This window comes from Pelophylax lessonae (genome assembly GCF_965119305.1).
Source record: "Pelophylax lessonae genome assembly, chromosome: 2".
NCBI lineage: Eukaryota > Metazoa > Chordata > Amphibia > Anura > Ranidae > Pelophylax > Pelophylax lessonae.
In genome coordinates, this window is record NC_138769.1 from 669,842,372 (window position 1) to 669,863,671 (window position 21,300).

Genomic DNA, 21,300 nt, shown 5'->3' on the forward strand with positions numbered 1-21,300 from the left:
TCAGGCAGGCGGTAGGGGGCGCTGAGTGTGACTGGGGGCATAATCCCAGCCGCAGCATGTGACCACCCCAGCCACTGCCTTTCCAGGTAAAAGGGGGCAGTAAAACATGGCTCAATGGCAGGGTTTTACTGTCCCCCACCACTAGTGTGACTGAGCCCTAAGATATCAGTCACCAGGTTACTGGCAGGATCCCCAGGGGGTTTGGCACTCATTGAACATGTACACCCCAGTGTTTCCAATGGACTGTATGAGAAGGAATGAGGATTGGGGTGTAAATACAGGGCAGGGACATTTCTAGTACAGGAGCAGTCCCTGTATATACAGTGCTAGGCTCCCCACTAAGGCCTCTGCTCGGTGACCGGCACTCTCAGCACTCACTCACAGCACATTCCGGGAGAGTCGCTCTGTGTGACGTCATCAGCGTGTGCGGAGGACGTCAGTGCAGCGACGTTATCATCTGTAGACCGGCCGTTGTAGCGGACTGAGTTCCTGTCTGAGCCGCTGCTAAGAGAGCCGGAGGAGAGAGAGAGGTAACAATGGGGGGATCCCGGGGAGGGAAGGGAGCCATGGCCGTCCATATTACAGCCTGGGGGAAGGGAGTGCATCGTGCCCAGGATACCTTCATACTGCGTGCCGGCATATGTGTGCCTCATTACTGGCTGATCCCCCGGCTTCTCACTGACAGGCAGCAGGCCATCTCACACCAACACTCCTGACTGTGATAGAGATCATCCTCCCCCTTCTTCCCTCAATCAGTCCCATTGCTGGCTGGATGAGAGACCAATCACTCTCTTTATGGTCAAAATATTGCCAAATGTTACCACCCCAACGTGGGGGTGGTGCTTGGAGGGGGCCAGTGGGTGGAAGGTAGGGAGGGGGCCGGCCCATGCGGGGGGGCAGTGGGTGGTGCGTGCGGGGGTGGAGACAGTGGGTGGAAGGGGGCGGTGCGTGGAAGGCGAGACAGTGCGTGGGGGGGGGGGGAGCAGGAAAGGGGTCAGCGGTGAGTGGAAGGGGTGAGAGGGCTGGCGCTTGGGAGGAGGGACCATTGTATATACAAGTGGAAGGGGGTGAGGGGGGCCGGCGCAGGAAAGGGGGCAGCCGCGATTGGAAGGGGGTGAGAGGGCCGGCGCGTGGGAGGAGGGGGCCGTTGTATATACAGGTGTGAGGGGGGGGCGGCGGCGCAGGAAAGGGGGCAGTGGTGAGTGGCAAGAGGTGAGGGGGCCGTTGTATATACAGTTGGAAGGGGGGCGGTGCAGGAAAGGGGTCAGCGGTGAGTGGAAGGGGGTGAGAGGGCCAGCACGTGGGAGGAGGGGGCTGTTGTGTATATACAGGTGGAAGGGGGTGAGGGGGGGCCGGAGCAGGAAAGGGGCAGCTGTGAGTGGAAGGGGTGAGAGGGCCGGCGCTTGGGAGGAGGGACCGTTGTATATAGAGGTGGAAGTGGGTGAGAGGGGCCGGAGCAGGAAAGGGGCAGCTGTGAGTGGAAGGGGGTGAGAGGGCCGGCGCGTGGGAGGAGGGGGCTGTTGTATATACAGGTGGAAGGGGGTGAGGGGGGCGGCGCAGGAAAGGGGGCAGGAGGTGAGGGGGCCGTTGTATATACAGTTGGAAGGGGGGGCGGCACAGGAAAGGGGGCAGCGGTGAGTGGAAGGGGGTGAGAGGGCCGGCACGTGGGAGGAGGGGGCTGTTGTATATACAGGTGGAAGGGGGTGAGGGGGGGCCGGAGCAGTAAAGGGGCAGGAGGTGAGGGGGCCGTTGTATATACAGTTGGAAGGGGGGGCGGCGCAGGAAAGGGGGCAGCGGTGAGAGGGCTGGCACGTGGGAGGAGGGGGCCATTGTATATACAGGTGGAAGGGGGTGAGGGGGGCCCGCAGTGGTTAGTGGAAGGGGGTGAGAGGGTCGGTGCATGGGAGGAGGGGGCCGTTGTATATACAGGTAGAAGGGGGTGATGGGGGCCGGCGCAGGAAAGGGGGCAGTGGTGAGTGGAAGGGGGTGAGAGGGCCGGCGTGTGGGAGGAGGGGGCTGTTGTATATACAGGTGTGAGGGGGGGCCGGCGCAGGAAAGGGGGCAGCCGCGATTGGAAGGGGGTGAGAGGGCCGGCGCGCGGGAGGAGGGGGACGTTGCGTGGAAGACAACAAATTGATGATCAGACTTCTGTGATTCTAAAGGTGGCCATAAACTATACAATCTCCTTTAGGTTTACCATCAGCTATACAATATGAGGACCCACCTAATCTTTTCACTCAGGCAGCCCCTGGCACTACATAGGTGATGGTTATTCTAAAGGAGATTGTAAAGCAGAACTAAACCCTCCTATCCTTTTCAGCCAGGGAAGCTGCCTTCTTGATCTCCTGTTTGATTTAGAACTGCCATGGTGCTGCACATGTGATCAGTTATGACATCGGCCATTTGATTGTTTGACAGTTGGGTTGATAGCAGAAACAAAGGTGACAGAATTCCCAGCATTCCTTGAATGTAACTTTTAAAAGCAGAACTAAATCTATTAATTTAACAGTTTTCAAAAACCGTTACATTTAAGGCATGTTGGGAATGTAAATGTCACAATTTCTTCTACTATCGACTAAACTGTCAAACCATCAAATGGCTGGTGTCATACCTGATCACATGTGTGGGACCATGGCAACTGCAGATCAAACAGAAGCAAAAATGACAGCTTCTTTGGCTGAAAAAAAATAGGCAGGTTTTGTTCCGCTTTAAGGAGCATCGTACACTTTACAATCTGACCATACTATCTTTGTGTAATCAACCTTTGATTTACCAAGACTTATGTAATATGAGCACCAGTTTATTCTATCCAATCCAGCATTGCATTACATGGTTGATGGTAAATCTAAAGGACAACCAGATTGTAACATGTGGTGATCCCAAGGCTAACTAAGCAATATAATTTAACTACCATCAGCTATGTAGTGGAAGGGTCTGCCCGATTAGGTACAAATTGGTTGGATTTTTTAGATGTGTCGTCCTACTACATAGTTTTGGTAAATGGAAAGAGGATTATGTAGAGATTGCACAAGAAGATTGTGTTTGGCCATATGGTCAGCTTTAGGTTCATTTCACAAAGCTGTAAAGCTGAAGTTTACCTTTTTTTTTTTTTTTTTTTTTTTTTTCTTTTGCTTTACAGCTTTAGTTCCATCACTTAGGTGTGAAGAACAATGTCCCCCGTCACTCAGGCAGCTGGATCCTGGAGAAATCGTCACGGCAGGGATGCCGGTCCTCTTCCTCTGACTGAACTTCTGGTACACAGAGGGTCAGTAGCTTCATCCCTAGGCTGAGGTGCTGTGAGAATATTCCTGATGAGAACGGCCTTCTCTGCGGAGAAATGTTCTTTCACTGCTGCTAACCTGATCTGTATATGGGTAAGAGAATCCTAGGACTCATCCGACTCTCCTCCATTCACAGACTGTGTCACAGGCAGTGAAAGTACAATTCTCAATAGAGGACGGGGGTGGGGGGGATCAGGGATCAGGTCCTTGTCGTATAACTTTTTCCACAGCAGCTCAGCCTGGAGTCTGAAGCTACTGTATTAACCCCCTGTGCACCAGATGTTCAGCCACAGGAAGAGGACAGGCATCCTTGCAGTAAAGATTTCTCCAGGATCCAGCTGCCTGCACAATGGGGGACATACCTCATTCCAGGTAAGGAATGCTGCTGAAGCTATAAAGCGAAAAAGACAAACTAATCTTCAGCTTTAACACGATGTTAGGGATGGTTATTCTCAGCCATGTGACTGTAGTTTTCTAATTTCATTGGCTTCATCCAAACATGGGCTCTTCCTAAGTATATTGTACATGCAGGGATGTGGGTTCATCCCAGTGTACATGGAGGGACAATGATCCTGCCTGGTGTCCGGCGTAAACAGAGGCGCAGTGAGCTCACCTTCAAAGAACATGGAGAGAGTTGGGCTTATCCTATGCACAGCGTACACACAGGGACATCTGCTCATCCATTGTTTGTAAGTAGAGGGATATGGACCCATCATCTGTTCAGCATATATACAGGGACATGAGCTCATATTGTGTTCAGCATGCATGCCATGGGCCCTTCCTCTGTACAGCGTACATGCAGAAACATGGACTCATCCTGAACACAGCACATCTAAGGCCCCATTCACATGTCCTAAAATGGTCATGGCATGGCAACTATTATGCAGATACCTGCGGCTAGGATCTCAGGTGTTCTGATTAGTTGCAGAAGATGACCGTTCCCCCCCCCCCCCCCCCTTTACCGGTGACAACTAAAAAAGTTATGTCCCAGTAACAGCTGTCAACAAATAGGGGGTGAGTCCCACTGCCAGCAATTGACAATCTAGAGCTGCTAAGCTCTCACTGCCACATCCAAAACGAACACAAAAATATACTGATTGGACATTGAAGGAGCAGCCGCACACTGATGAATGAGGTCGTCCCTCTGCTTTCTCCTCTCCTGCATTCGAACTACATCCAATTTGCATCACTTGAAAGAACATTGTTTTCTATTGTGCCGTTCACACATGTCTGGTGCGAATTGAGTCCTATCGGTTTTCTGAGCAGTGTAAATTCAGGCCCATTGACTTCGATGGGAACACTTTGAATTGCACATCATTCAGCTGTGAACAGGATAAAATCCTGACCTGATCCTGATCAAAAACTGGCCTGAAACACTGAACAACTACTTTATTAGCTGTAAAAACAGAGCTTTAATTCGCACCGCACAAGTGTGAACCCAGTCTTGCAGTGCTGTCTCTACCAATCTGGATTGCTGTGCAAAGATCTACAGATGATTGAAACAAAGACAGACTGGGCTGTGGGAGTGCAAAGGCTTCTGCAGACAAGCCCTGCAGCTTTCAGCCAATTGAACAAAAAAGTGGCAACCGCCCCAACCTATAACTGGCTTTTGCAGCAAGGTGCACATGGAAGGGCAATGCTCATCACATACAAAAGATTTATACACAGCACACTGCCTGCAAAACAACCTTATTGACCCTGTCTAGCAGTTTGTTAAAAACAGAGGGTTTTGTTTGCACACATTTGCAAATATTTGTATAAGCTTCATTGCCTACGCCAAGGGGCCCCTGTATATACTGTGGTCCTAACTCTAAATTTCCAGAGCCTCCATAGTAGGAGCATATAATAGAATGGGTAGATTAAGGGTCCTTTCACACGGGCGGTCCGTATGTCCTTTTTTCATCCCATTTTTTTGCGGATGAAAAAACGGACATAATGCATGTCTATGGGATTGCGGATGACCATCCGCTGACATCCAATTTGCGTCCTTTCCTATCAGTTCTGTTTTTTTGGAACGGAAGAGAACCCTTTTTTTCTTCCGTTTAAAAAAACAGAACGGACGCAAAAATGGATGTCAGCGGTATCAACCGCTGCCACCTGCAATCCCATACATTATCTTCATTTATCATCCGCAAACGGATGGGATGATAAACGGACATACGGACTGGATGACACAAGTGTCATCCGTGTCCGTAAAAAAAAAAATGCGGGAGTGGATCAAAAAACGGTCCGCTCCATGTGAAAGGACCCTAAGGGCAGGTATACCTGGAGGGAACCCCATCTTAGCCCATACCTACATTCAAGCTGACTGGAAGCTGAAGGGCTTCTGAATGAACTACGAGAGTGCTCATCAGTTCATTCAGAACTACAAGCCGTCCGCCTTGGCGGCTGACAGCTTGTGACAGAGTTGTAGTTTGTTCACAGGAAACTCCACTTACACGGCTGTGCTGTTTTGTAATTGTGACACCAGGTACAGGGAGAAGATCCCTCACCCACTGTCACTCCAAAGGGGGAACTGGCGAGAGGAGCTGGAACATGTTCCAATCTAAATACGGGTAGAACATAGAACATGTTCCAAAAAGTGAACTTTTCCTTTAAAGGATCTCCTACTGAGGGCTTGCTGCTAGATACCACACCATACTTTCAGAGCTTTAGTGGCATCCATGCCCTGACCGATCACTGTTGTTTTGGTGGCAAAAGAGGGACTTACTCAGTATTAGGTGGGTGGTCAAAATGTCATGGCTGATTGGTGTAAGTCAAGTTCCACCTTTGGCGAACTACTCTGAGACAGATTTTTGAGTATCTTTAAAGGATTAGTTCACCTTTGGGAACCTGTTACATGTTCCTCCTGTTTTTAGGGTGCAACATGTTCCCAATGCTGCAGCTACTGCCCGATATGTTTTTTTTTTTTTTTTTCCTCCCCTCGACAGCAGCCTGGGGAGAATTCCCCCGTACCAACTGTCAGTTTTTTTTTAAATCAGAGCGGCTGTGTGAGGCTGCACCGACACGGCTGCATAATTCATACGGCTGTGTGTGTGAATGAACTCCAAGTCCCGACATCTTTTGCGGCTGTCCGCTTGTAGTTCTCAATGAACTACCCTTATGTTGTGGAGCGCCGTTGTAGTTCATTGATTCTTCCTGTCAGTGTATCTGCTTGCCTGTACAGGTACCAAAATACGCTGACAGATCTGTAGGAGACCTTCATGGCACCAGTGATGCAATGCTTTACTAAAAAATAAATGCCAAATTTTTTTGTAGGTAAAAAAAAAAATGTGCATTTATTTTTATTTTTTTTAATGAATGTATCCATTAAGATTTTCAGGGTGCATGTTCTATTGTCCCAACCCCTGGACTATGGTTAACATGTAATTTTGGAGAAAAATATAAATGTTTGTGTAATTCATATTTCAAATAATATCATTACAGGTATGAACCTCATAGGGTTATCACAACACAATATTTTTCCCCTGTAGGTTTGTTCTTAAGTCCAATCTGTTTGTAACTCAGAAAGAGAGCCTGCTCCAGCCAAAATAAAAAAAAATATATTTTTTTTTTCTATAGATAGCATAAGGAAGGGTAACACCCCTGTACCATTTTTTTTTCTTTTTCTTTTGCTTTCTGTACCCCTGTTCAGAAGATTTCACCTCATTTTTTCTCTCTATGACGATTGGATTTTAAAAATGTTGGGTTGTTGTGTAAACAAGGGTTGGTGATAAAGCTTCAGTGGAGACACCTTTTTTCCCATGAGAACTCTTCCAGGAGTGAATTTCCCTTCCTAGGGGGAGATTTCTCCTCACTTTTTGTTGTCTCCCTCCGTTTGTAAGTAGGAGACGTTTGCAAGTCGGATAATTGTAACCCGGGGACCGCCTGTAGTGGGCCTTTAAATCTTTTTACTGGCTAATATTTAGTATATTTTCCAAAGTTGTTCAGAACAAATTTAACACTGAGCTTATTCTCCAAGACAAAGCAAAGTTTCTGGTCAAATGTCTAAACTGACTACAGTGTAATTGTTGCTGGAATCCTGTTAGTGAAGGTAGGTGGGTATTCGACTTTTAGTTCTGTTTAGCATTGTCCTTTGGACAGCCCTATTAATGGTTAAATTGCTGAGCAGGAAGATCTGCACTTTTGAATTTTAAAGCACAGAAAATGCATCCTAAAGAGACCCTGTTGCTTGGCTTTTCAGTGTGACAGTGCCTCTTGATAGCCCCCATCTGTCCAGAAAGGTACACCCACCCATGCTCTCCTATCAACTCACCACTGCGGATGTCCAAGTTTAGCTGGGTAGATGACACCACTTGCCACCCCTCCCCGCCTGTACGGGGCCCAAGCACTATCACATGGGGCAGGTCAAATGCTCCTTCATACCTACAAGTCTTGCTCTGTGTTTAAAATAGAGTAAGGACTCTGACAGAGTGCAAAGGTGACAAGGGAGCGCAGATGGGTTTATTTACGGCAAAGGAGAAAATAACGTGAAAAGAAAGCTCAAAGTGGTATTACGTCTGAACGTTTTTTTTGTTTTTTTTTTGTTTACCTGAATACAATAACCACTTAAGCCCCGGAAGATTTTACCCCCTTCCTGACCAGGGGTTTTTTTGCGATTCGGCACTGCGTGACTTTAACGGACAATTGAGCGGTCGTGCGACGCTGTACCTAAACGAATTTGACGTCCTTTTTTCCCCACAAACAGAGCTTTCTTTTGGTGGTATTTGATCACCTGTGCGATTTTTTGATCATGCGCTATAATCAAAAAAAGAGCGTCAATTTTGCAAAAATAACAATATTTTTCACATTTTTTTTTTTATATGAAATTCCCCCCCAAAAAAATCAAATTTTTTTTAACATTTTTGGCCAATTTTGTTTTCTGCTACATATGCTTGGTAAAAAAAAATCACAATAAGCGTATTTTGATTGGTTTGCGCAAAAGTTATTGCGTTTACTAACTAAGGGAAAGATTCTTGTTGTTTTTATTTTTTTAACGAGTAATGGTGGCGATCTGCGATTTTTTTTTTTTTTTTTTTTTTTTTTTTTTTCCGGGACTGCGACATTGCGGCGGACAGATCGGACCCTTGACTGACATTTTTGACACTTTTGGGGGTACCAGTGACATTACTGCAGTAATCAGTGCTATACATATGCACTGTTACTGTATAAATGACACTGGCAGGGAAGGGGTTAACTTTATTGGGGAAGGAGGGGTTAAGTATGTCCCTAGGGGCGTGCTTCTAACTGTGATTGGACATGGCTACTACTGTAAGAACAGAGATCAACGGTCCTACATAGTAGAACCATGTGATCTCCATTTTTACACAGGGGAGAATGACAGGCGGCTTTGTTTACATCAGCCGCCTGCCTTTCTCTCTTCACAGTGAACGATCGCGAGTGACCGGCGGACATCGGGTCCGCCGGTCACACGCACTGACTTGTTAGGGAACGACCCGGGGCGGGAGCGCACTCGCCCGCTATTGGCTCACAAGCTAGTGACAGGCTAGTGACATACCCATACGTCACTTTGCCTAGCCGGGGCTGACCGCCGCAAGTACATATGTTTTAACCGGCAACCGGTTAAGCCACATGTGTCAAACACAAGGCCTGCGGGCCGAATCTGGCCCTCCAGGCCATTTCATGTGGCCCTCGCACCTCTCCTACAGCTGCAGGAGAGCTCCAGATCTCCTTATAACCCTGTTCTTTCTGCTTTCCAGCAATTCCTCCAGCTTGTACTGTAATGTAAGGGAGGGTGGGGGATTCAATTTCTGATGGTGGGGAGGCTCCTGACATTTTATGTAAGGGTAGGTGATGCTTTGAACATCTAGTCTTACAGATACAACTGGCCCTTTTGAGGGCAATCATGTTGCTGATTCGGCCCTCAATTAAATGGAGTTTGTCACCCCTGCGCAGTAAAGTGATAAAATAAATATACAACTGCTGCGCATTTATCTAAAATCAGAATCTTTTACCCCATAGAGAAGGCAGAGCAGTGGTGTGGATTATATATTTACAGCAGTTGTGATTTAAATATAAGGCCTGTGTATTTGCTGTGGTTGTTTTTGTTCTGTGGTGTTTTTTTTTTTTTTTTTTTTTTTTTTTTTATGTTTTTTATTCTTATTCAATTCTACCCAACACTGATGGATTACATCACCATGGCACGATTTCCCTGGTTCCATCACATTCTACATGGCAGCAGTTGAATTCTCCAGTTATTTTTTTTTTTTTACTTATTTTACATTTTGCAGACCCCATCATAGTCAGACATACAGCGGCCACAATATACGTGCAGGTTTAAGAATTTCACCATTTTAAAATCTGGCATGTAATTTAGCATTCTTGCATATATGCAAAAAAGAAATATCCATTTTAATGGAGCCTTTCTTTGGATCATAGTAGTGACACGATATGCAACATTTTCCTCCACCTTATTAATTCACTCAAAATAATTGTCCTTTTTTTTTTTTTTTTTTTCCCAGAGGCTACAGTGTGTTTCAATATTCATCATTCATCTGATAAAATGTCTGTGAAAAAAAAGAGAAAATCCACTGCTGATGAAGTGAATGTGAAGAAATGTAGAATTACAAGGTAATAATGTCCTGAATTTAATTCAGAATTCCAGTAATCAGAATGGATAACATTTGCTGGGAGCTCAGTTCCTATTGACGTAGGTACACCTCTAGAACTACGTCTCCCAGGAGGCCTTTCCATAAACGCATTGTGTGGGCAGGCTCCTGGGAGTCAAGGCAGCAGCATTGTTTTGCTGGAAAAGAAATCAAAATACACTGCTCAAAAAAATTAAAGGAACACTTTAAAAATATATCGGATCACAATGGGGAAAAATATCTATCATACTGGATATCTATACTGATATGGACTGGGTATTGTGTTGGGGATGAAAGGATGCCACATCGTTTGATGGAAATTAAAATTCTAAACCTACAAAGGGCTGAATTCAAAGACACCCCGGAAATCGGAGTGAAAAAATGATGCAGTAGGCTAGTCCTTTTTGCTGAAAATTCATTGCAGCAACTCAGAATGGTACTCAGTAGATAGTTTGGCCCCCACGTGCTTGTATGCATGCCTGACAACGTTGGGGCATGCTCCTAATGAGACAACAGATGGTGTCCCAGATCTGGACCAGAGCATCACTGAACTTCTGAACAGACTGAGGTGCAACCTGGCGGCGTCAGATGGACCGAAACATAATGTCCCAGAGGTGTTCTATTGGATTTAGGTCAGGCAAGTGTGGAATGGTATCAATTCCTTCTTCCTCCAGGAACTGGATGCATACTCTCACCACATGACATTGTAGTGCACTAGGAGGAACCCAGGACCCACTGCATCAGCATAGGGTTTGGCAATGGGTCCAAGGATTTCATCCCGATACCGAATGGCAGTCATGGTGCCATTGTCTAGCCTGTAGAGGTCTGTGCGTCCCTCCATGGATATCCCTCCATACCATCACTGACCCACTACCAAATCGGTCCTGCCAATTCTGGTGTTCAATGGCCATTGCCAATCAAGCTCCATGGTGCCGGGTAGTGAGCACAGGGCCCACTAGAGGACGTCCGGCCCTCAGACCACCCTCAATGAGTCTGTTTCTGATTGTTTGGTCGGAGACATTCACACCAGTGGCCTGCTGGAGGTCATTTTGTAGGGCTCTGGCAGCGCTCATCCTGTTCCTCCTTGCACAAAGTAGCAGATACTGGTCCTGCTTATGGGATAAGGACCTTCTATGGCCCTGTCCAGCTCTCCTAGAGTAACTGCTTGTCTCCTGGAATTTCCTCCATGCTCTTGACACAGGGAGACCGAAAACCTTCTGGCAATGGCATGTAGAGATGTGCCATCCTGGAGGAGTTGGACTGCCTGTGCAAACTCTATAGGGTCCAGGTATCCCCTCATGCTACCAGTAGTAACACTGACCCTAGCCAAATGCAAAACTAGTGAAAAACAGTCAGAAAAAATGAGTAGGGGAAAAAAAATGTTAGTGGCCTCCCCCTGTAACACCATTCCTGTTTTGGAGGTGGTCTTGATGTTGCCCATCGAGAGCACCTGTTGCTTAACACAAAAGCAGCTGAAACTGATTAACAACCCCCCTCTGCTATCTAACTGACCAGATCAATATCCCAGGAACTTAATTAAACTGATTCTATAATCTGATTAAAAGTGTTCCTTCCACTTTTTTGAGCAGTGCAGTTGTGGAAAGAAGCAAAAAGACATGGAGAATAAGGGAAGTTCTGGAGTCCGCACAGAGGAGCTGTGTTGTCAGGAAGTTAAGCGCACACTGGATTTTTAGCTGCGCAACTGTTATTTCTCTGTACTTGCAGAGTTTTTTAAGAGATAAAATGAAGGGAAATGTGCATGTATTGGAGTGAGGTACTGAATATGTTGTTTTATTTTTCCATGTCATATAATTTAAAATTAAGGAATTCATTAACCACTTAAGCCCCGGAAGATTTTACCCCCTTCCTGACCAGGGGGTATTTTGCGATTCGGCACTGCGTGACTTTAACGGACAATTGCGCGGTCATGCGACGCTGTACCCAAATGAAATTGACATCCTTTTTTTCCCACAAACAGAGCTTTCTTTTGGTGGTATTTGATCACCTGTGCGATTTTTATTTTTATTTATTTATTTTTTTTTTTTTGATCATGCACTATAAACAAAAAAAGAGCGACAATTTTGCAAAAATAAAAAAAGGAGTAAAACTAAGGGCCAGGCCCTGTTCCACCCACTCAGCGCTTAAATAAATGCAATCCCACACAAAGGGTAATTAACCTTTGAGGATGAGTAAATTAATTATTCTTAATTAGATCACTCACAATTTTCGCACAAAAAGCTGCTGCTATACTATAAAATACTATTGAAGAGGGTGCGTATATAAAACAAGCCTATATATGCACTAGCAGCGCTGATAACCTCTTACTAACAAGAGAAACGAATGTGTCTATATTCAAATCAATGAATGTGATCAGGTAAATTATAAACAAACAATCTGAATATGGTGATGGCAAATCGGCATGCAACGATTGATATGCAAGTCTCTTATTCCCAGTGATGGAAAGGTAGTGCCAAAAGAAAATCCTCCTCTATTCCTTTAAACGCCACCAAGAGCCTTCACCACACCGACGTGCTCCCCTAGATATTAAACACGTACCCTCATATAAAGGATCTACTGCCTTTTGACCAAATCAAGTGATCATCCGTAGCCAAATGACGATCCACCTCCAGGTCCAGGTATCCAGGCACTAGACCGTGTAAACATGAATGAAATGTCGTGTTGTGACTTTTTTTTTTTTTTTTTTGTTCATTCAACCAGCGGGATGAAAAAAGATTTGATTCCCCCATCCTCATACTCAATGTGAATGGGGAAAATTCTCCCCGCTATGCTATTTGTAATCTAACAGCTTGGAGACTTCCACGCCGTCAGAATACACTGACCAGTGCTGCAGGCTATAGTATGGTCAGCTAAAGTAAGGACCTTTCACACGATTGGACCTATCAGGTCTGCCTGTCCATTTTTCAAGCGAACCAGATCAGACCACTCATTGACTTCCCTACCGCCTGGAACCGATCCGACAAGATCTGCGGAAAACAGACGTATGGCGATGCATTCGCCATCCGCCCAGCAGGTCGGATCAGATGAAAACGAACAGGCTGTCAGTTTTCTTCGGATCTCCCCTTAGAGGAGAGCGGGACTCTGACAGGTCCGTCTCTGCACAGTGAGTGCAGACAGACCCATCATCCGCCTGCTAAGTGGGGATCAGCGGATCAATTTATTTATTTTTTTTTTTCCCCCCTGAGCTAATGGAGTCTGTCAAAACCGCGATCAGCCCCGTGTGAAAGGGGCCTAAACATGTGATGTGTCATTGCAATGCATTGGCATCACTCCTCTCACAGAACATACCAGCATCCACAGTGTACAGGTAACTTAGCCACTGGTGTGAATGAGCTCAGACTACAGTGACATTTGCAGACCTAAAACTTATTTGGTCAATAAAGCCTCTATGTACTCAGGATCATATCTAACAGCGATCACATGATTGGATAACCAATCTGCTTGGTTCCAGGTTGCTGGTGCAAACTGGAACTTTAAGTGGTAACCAGGGTAAAGAAGGCACCAGCTTTGCAAAGTGTCAGCTTGTAGCAATTAAAGGCAGGTAGTCTATTACATTAGAATCCCAGGCTAAATTTAACAAGTCTTAAAAATGCTCCCTCCCTCTTCTTAACCACCTATGCTGACTAATCTGTGTAAGAAAGATGTACTCTATATAGTTACCTATTTTCAGCCCGCTCTGGTCTGGTCATGTGATCTCCCCCTGTGCCAGCCAGCATTGGCTGCAGAGAAGGGCATAGAGCCCTTGACAACGGTTGGTAAAGCCTGGAGTAGTGACGTCCCCTCCTATGGCCCATCCATTGTCTGCGCTCCCTCCATTCCCCTACAGCTGACTTGTCACAGGGTACCTGGATCATGTGACCAGAACGGAGGAAATAAGGATAACAGAGGATAAGTATATACATCTTTCTTACACAGGTTAAATAATGTAGGTGTTAGGAAAGGGAGGATTTTAAGACTAGTTAGGTTTATTCTGGAATTCTACTTTATTGTATCCACAGATACAGATTGTGAGCAGGAGGGGGCAAACGTTGTAGCATGGATAATAGTTCTGGTGCTGCAATTGACTTGCTTTGTCTTGTATTTATTTGGACAGGATCTGTTTAGATGCGTTCGTATTGCCTGCTACGCAGGTTGAACACTTGTTTATTGCATTTTATGTTTACATGCATTTGAGTAGTACTGCATCACAATCAAAAGAGTAGCATTCATCATCAGCAGCACCCTTAGAGTATATACTGCTGTGTGAACAGATCCATTTATCCACAGAGAAGAAACAAGCCAGGTTTGTTCACATCCAGAGAAGAGTGTGTAAACCTTACCTGCAGTGCATCCTTTATATTATGTCTAAGGTCTAGTTTGAGAGCTGCCCTTATTAGTTATATATACTGTATATCTGCCTATCTAACTTTAAGGGTGTTTTTATTTTTTTTCTTCTCCCCACAGCTATTGCAGGACACAGACAGCTAGTAGAATAATACATGAAGACTTGTTTTCTAGCAAAAAGTGCCTGGCCTGGTTTTATGAGTATGCAGGTTAGTATTGAACAGATTTGACCCTACATACAGCTTAGATTCTTGTCATTGTTTTTCTCTATCGATCATTGACGGACGCAGTCTCTGATGCGTATCAGTAGGGTTATACTGCTACCTACAGGAGTAGGACACTAGACAGAAAAAAAGTTGTGGCTATGCCTATGGGCAGTCCCAGAGGGTACATCATCTCTCTTCCTGCATAGGATGTCAGTTTTAATCTGTCTAGTTAGGAGTAAGGACCTAGTTCCCTGTTAGATAATTTTTTTTTAGTTGGCTTTTCTCCGGATTTTTTCCTGTGAGATCTACAAGCAACTATGCTGGATCTGGGCGACGGGCTGGATGTATAGATCTAATGATCACCCCAGCCAGCCAACGTGCAGACCTTTGCTCCATGCTGGGTTGGCCACGACATAGTCCCACTGGACGGGGACTGGCACCGCGAGTTAAACGTTTCGCCAGGTCTCATACGATCAGGTCTAGGCCCGAGTCGCAGGGTTCCTATTTGGCTGACAGCCCCCCCCACTGCGGCAGTGAGGGGTTCTGTCAGGAGATGCCTGTTCGGTATGGTGAGTCTTTTGGGGGGACCAGTGACATTACTACAGTAATCAGTGCTAAAAATGTGCACTGTTACTGTACTAGTGACACTGGCATCGAAGGGGTTAACACCAGGGGCGATCTAAGGGTTAAGTGTGTCCCTAGGGGATGCTTTCTAACTGTGTGGGGGATGGACTTGCTGGATGAATACAGAGACCTGTGTTCCTAAATAGGAAGAACACAGGATCCCTGTGTTCACTACTGACAGAACAGCAGTCTGCCGTGTTTTAATCGGCAGACCGTCTTTCTGTCTCCATGGGGAGCGATCGTGAGTGCTCGGGAGACATTCCGTCCGCCAGACCCGCTGATTGGCTCCCGCTGTGGCCAGTCTGCGCATGTGCCTTCCCCACTAGCTGTCTCAAGAAGCGATGTACAGGTACGTAGTTTCGCTGGTCAGAGCCGACCTGCCACAGTAAAAGTATGGCGGCTGATTGGCAAGTGGTTAAGCAGATATTGCATCAGCTGGGTTGGAGGTAGTATACATATCACATGATGGGAAAACTAAAAGATTCAATAAAATGTCAATACCAGGCTGTAGCCAGCAACAGGCAGCAGGTGAGTGCAGCTTTTTGCTCCAGTACATAAGAAGGCGTGTTTTAATGCAGTTTAGAAAGTAGAATGGGCAACATTGTTACATCACAGTATTCAGATGAATGATGCATTCAGCTTCTCTTTTCTATATTGTGGATTCATTTTGCAGGCCACATTTCCTTTAACACCCAAATTTTGATGTTCTTTAGAAAAACACTTTGGCTTTGTGTAAAACACTTGTTTCATTTGACAGGTCCAGATGAAATTGTTGGACCAGAAGCAATGGAAAAATTCTGTGAGGACATAGGCGTAGAACCAGAAAATGTAAGAAATATGATTTAAATTTTTGTTTTATTTATCCAGGTACAGATTATTTGTACTACCAGCTTACTGCCCCTGGGGCGTGATTATGAGAAGTTGCCTTATCAATCTGTGCTCCTATTATTCTTATAAGCTGGTCATGTGTTTAAAGTCTGTACATAAAATGAACATTCCACTAAAAAACATATTTCTCCAATAATTATTCATACACAATCCACTACCTAATGGCCCTGTGATCTGTTTTTCATGAAATTGTATCTTACTGTGACCATGCACAAAGTCAGTGCAGTAAAGATTGGGTATGAGTTTGGTGTGGAGAAACTTGAGAGGCCTGCTCAAAGCCTTGATTTTAGTCTTAATAAACACCTATGAAATGAATAAGTATTCTGATTGCTAACCAAGTCTTCTTAACATCAGTACCAGACCTCACAAATGCTTTTTTGACTAATCTGGCACACATTCTCAGAGACAAACCCCTATGAATGCCCATGGTTTTTAATTTTTCAGCAAGCACATATAGGTGTGATGTCCAGATGTCTACAAATCTTTGGGTGTTAGTGTATTTGATAAATCTGGAGGAAAATGTACAGTTAGATGGTATTGTGCATGAACAGCTTAAAGCTGTCTAAATACAGCACACTCTCTGATTTTATGTGTGTGTGTATATGTAGTCTGTTGCAAAATAGAAAACTGTTCTGTGGTCAGACAAATCTAAATTTGACATTTTATCTTTTCATTCATTGACGGACACAACTCCTGATCTTCTTAACCATTGGGATATACTGCCCCCTACAGGAGTAGGACACTAGGCAGAAAAAAGTCTGGCTACATCTATGGGCAGTCCTAGGGGGTATACTCCCCCCTCACTGCTATAGTTTTATTTTTCTGCCTAGTCAGGAGTAAGGACCTAGTTTTTTCTTTTTGGTTAGATTTTTTTTTCTCCTATTTTTTTCCTATGAGATCTACAATCAACTGCCGGATTGGGTGACTGGCTGGATAATCTAGATCCAGTGGTCACCCCAGTCTGGCCAGCGCGCGCACAGACTTCAGCTCTTCGCTAGGTCGGCCGCGACATAGCCCTACTGGACAGGGCTGGCCTGCGAGTTAAACACCTCGCGAGGTCGCATACAACCAGGTCTCGGTCCGAGTCGCAGCGTTCCTCCTGGCCGACAGCCCCCCATTTAGATGGGGAGAGGTTCTGTCTGGAGTGGTGCCCGCCTGGTTCCTGTTATGGTGAGTAGCTGTCCCCCCTGGAGGGTTTTGGGGTGAATGTGGGCCCCTCCATGGGACGGCCGGAGCTCGGGTTTCCCCTCCTTCCCGTCATGCACCCCCTCTTGTGTTGACTCCTACCCCTTCCCCCTCCATTTATGCTGGGGCTATGTGGGTGGTCTGGTCTACCTCCTGGGCAGGGCGCTATGCTGGCGATTTTGGGGGGGGAGGGTGCGCCCCTGGCGACGGGACTTTTGGCTGTGCGGGTGCTTTACCTGGTAGGGGCTCCTGCCAGTGCCCCCCGTCCTGCCTGTGCTTGTCCTTTTAGGCCTAGGAATCTCTTCTGGGTCCCTGGGAGCCTCGTCGTGCCGCCATTTTGTTGTAGCCTTGTGCTGCAATGCACAGTGTCATGTTTGTTTAGTCCTTCAGCCATTTTGTGGTAGTTTGCTTTAGAAAACAGAGGCAGTCTTATCTGTGGAGCCTTCTGAGCGGCGTTTTTGGCAGTGGGAGCCCCTCCTCATCCCCTGGTGTTGACTCCTGAATCCTTTCAATTCCTGATCGCTGCTCACGCAGTGCAGATTCTCCTGGTGGCTGTGGTGCCTGATTTCTGCCGGGTGGTCAGTCTGGTGGGGTCCTCTCCCTTTCTGCTGAGGATCAATTGGTGCTCTGTAACTGGCAACCGGGTGGTGCTGCCAGAGCGGTGGGGGCTTTGCCTTAGCAGTGTTTTACACTTTTTTTGTGGGGTCCCCCAGGTGACTCATGAGGTCTTTGGAGCACATCTCCTCACCTGATCCCCCTCCGGGTCCCAACCGTCCATCGATACACTGATGGCGGTCCTGGAGTTATTGGTGTCCTGGGTGGAGGTGGCTTTTGGGCAAGGGCTGGCAAAAAGCGCCCCCCTTCCCCTGCCAGAGGCGCATGTTCCCTTTGGCACTCTCAAGCCATCCAGAGCGGCAAAGGTGTTCCTTTTCCCCTCCTATTTTGACAGAATTGTAACTAAAGAGTGGGGGACGACCAAAGCCTCCCCTTGGGGTCCCTAATCGGTTTGCTAGGCGATACCCCCTATGAGGAGTCCCTTCTTAAGAACTGTTCCACCAGTGGTGGACCCTCCTGTTTCCAGATGAAACCAGGCAACCATGATTCCGGTTGAAGAGTCCCCGGCCTTTAAGGACCCGGCTGACAGTACACCCTTTCTTCTTCCTTTTTTTCTTTCTTTTTCTTTTTTTCCTTTTTTTAAGCATCAGGTTGTGTGGCTGAAAAATTAGTACTCCCCCCCTTCTGTGTCGCAGGTGCTATTCTTTCTGCATCTGCAGAGGTGTTTTTTTTTTTTTTTGGCGCAGCAACACTAACTTTATTAAGGGCATAATTGATGTCCCCCTTCTTGCTTCGTAGGGGCTATTCCGTCTGCATCAGCAGGGGTTTTCTTCTTATTCTTATTCTTTTTTTTGGCTTTATTAAGTTTTTCTTTATAAAAAAAAAAAAACTGTAATAAAACGGTTTAAAGTGCACAAAAGTATTGCACTCAAGCACCATATTCTTTTCCCCCACTCTATAATAAAAAGTTATAAAAAAAAAAATCCCCTCCCAAAAATAAAACACAATAATTAAATGGTTTATAGTGCGCCAAGCACAAAAGTATTGCACCCAAGCATCCCATTTCCATCCCATATTCTATAATAAAAAGTTATAAAACCCCCCCCAAAAAATCCCCATCATGTCCGAAAGGCCAACAAGGAGAGGCAGATGCTCACAGGCCACTAAAAGAGGGCAAGCAGCCTCCGTGTCAACAGTGAAAAGTGGTGGTCACAGTCATGGTGCATCCTCTGCTGGTGGGGCACGTTTGTCCTTTTTTTTTCTCGTGCTTGCTGTGTTATTGAGCCATAACAATCAAGAATTGGTGGAGTGGGTAACTAAGCCGTCCTCATCCTCTGTCACCCAGGCTCATACTAGCTTGCCTTCCACCACAGGTGCCAAAGCGGCCTATTCCACAGGCTCCTTGTCCACAGCTACTCCTTCCGCAGCCTCACCATCATAGTGTCAGTTACATGATGCTGGAGGATGCGCAGCAGTTTGAATGCTCCGATGTTGGTTCCCAGGTTGATGAAGGGAATATTGTGAGCCTAGAGAGAGGGGGTGACAATGAAGGACAAGAAACTAGCAGTCATGTTCCAAAAGCTGCAGCATACTGCCAAGTTTTTTCCAGTGACAAGGAGGGAGGGGATGATGAGGTCACTGACTGTTCTTGGGTGCCCTGAGAGAATAGAAGAGGAAAGTGAGGAGTAGGCGGAACAACTCCGAGGCAGGATGTCCTCCAAGGGCCGGCTTCATGGCAGCCACCCTATTGCATCACACCAGAGCTCCACAATTGCAGGGCGCTGCTAACTCCCTGCTGACTTCCAGTTGTTCTTTGGTGTGAGCTTTTTTCAACACGTGCAGCAGACCGCAACATTGCTGTTTGCAATCTCTGTCTGAAGCAGATCAAGTGTGGCCAGAACACCAGCCACTTGGGCACCACATGCTTGACAAGACATATGACGACCTGCTATTGCAGTCCATTGGCAACAGCACCTGAAAGACCCACATCCTAATAAAATACAGACTTTTCCTTGCTCTTCATCTGGGATCCCTTGAAGACTGCCTATGCCTCCTATCCTATTCCTGAATCTTGATTATGCTAGCTTCCAACAATGTTTTTGGTTGACGGCATAACCAACACCCAAGGCCCAATTTTTCAGAGCCTGATGTGTAGAGGGTCCAGTAGTAGATATAGCAGTTGGGGAGCAAGCCAAATGTCGGTAAGGAATAGTAGAGAAGATACGGACAGCAGCAGAAGAGACAAGCGAGATGAGATATTGGCTGGTGAAGGCACAATATTCTGGCAACCAGGAAGTGCAGAGATGTGGCTTAAATCAGGCAGTTCATGGGAGGAGCAAGGGGTTCAAGGCAGGATCATTCAAGGATTTGTCCAGGGAACTGTCCAGCATTCCAGGTGGCTCAGCAAGCAGAGACCTTTGCCAGACACACCAGACATCCCAGGGCCGGTGTGATTGACGATGGATTTACATCGGGGGGACACTATTTTTTTAAATTTTATTTCCCTTCCTGCCCTGCCAGGCTGCGTGCTCAGATAAGGGTCTAGTATGAATTTTTGGGGGGACCCTACGCCTTTTTTAAATTTTGTCGTGGGGTTCACTGGGGGGAACCCTGCGACAATTTTTTTTTTTTTTTTATTTAAATGTAAGTTTGCAAGTTTAAATTACATTTTTTTTCCTTTAGAAATGTCAGTATTGCTGCAGCAAGATCTATACATCGTACAAATGCGCCACTTTACAGGCACATTAAGGGGACCCCCCGGGCACAATATTTTAGAGGAATTTTTTTTTTGTTTCACTTTAAGCATCATTAGAATTACTGCGCCTGTAAAAACAAAAACGATGGTTTTAAAGTTTTTTTGCATTGATGCATGTCCTCCAGTGCAGTACCCAGCCCCCCATACACTTTTTATGGCAATACCTTGCTTATAAGCCTTTAAAAATTTTCATGTTCGTGTCCCATAGACTTTAATAGAGTTCGAATGTTCGGTAGAACTTTTCCCCTGTTCAAGATGTTCTAGTGTGAACTGAACAGAGGGGTATTTGTCCCATCACTGTTAATCTGCTTTTCTGAAGTACGCTGTACGATTTAGTTTTTGTGTATTGTCTTATTTGTCTTCTGTTTCGCTTGTCTTCCCCAGATAATTATGCTTGTTCTTGCCTGGAAATTAGAGGCAGAAAATATGGGCTTTTTCACAAAAGAGGAGTGGTTGAAAGGAATGACCTCTCTACAGTAAGAATGGCTTTCTAATTTATCCCAATGTTGTTCATGTAAATTGTGTGGCATGACCTATATCAACCTGATCCTGGATTTCACTCTATTTTGTGAGAATCATGGTTGGGTTAAAGTTTGCCACACGTGTCATTTTTGTAAATGTATTTTTATGTTGTACGCTTTCCTGACACCACACCAGAGTTGTCTCCAACTGTATTCCTTTGTTTATACAGTATGCACCAATTTGATGCATTAGCTGCTGGTGCTGGGGTCTCATACTGTTTTTGAGGTATCTGACTCCAGAAAAAAGTAAAATGGCAGCACTATCTGAAATGTGAAATCCATTCCCTATCATGAAGCACTCTCTAACACTATTCTGTAACGCTCCCTTGAAACCTTACTGCAGATTGGGCCCCATCC

At 45.8% G+C, this 21,300-nt stretch overlaps 1 protein-coding gene across 1 annotated transcript in view; it reads left to right on the plus strand.

The window, feature by feature from the left end:
* The first annotated feature begins 400 nt into the window (after positions 1–400).
* The window catches only part of DCUN1D5 (defective in cullin neddylation 1 domain containing 5), a 41,454-nt gene continuing 20,554 nt past the window's right edge, over positions 401–21,300 (plus strand). Inside the window, exons 1-5 of the mRNA XM_082245456.1 lie at positions 401–530; positions 9,745–9,851; positions 14,330–14,418; positions 15,797–15,867; positions 20,807–20,898. Coding sequence (XP_082101582.1) covers positions 9,784–9,851; positions 14,330–14,418; positions 15,797–15,867; positions 20,807–20,898 — 320 coding nt within the window. The 5' untranslated portion in view covers positions 401–530; positions 9,745–9,783. The remainder of the gene's footprint in view (positions 531–9,744; positions 9,852–14,329; positions 14,419–15,796; positions 15,868–20,806; positions 20,899–21,300) is intronic.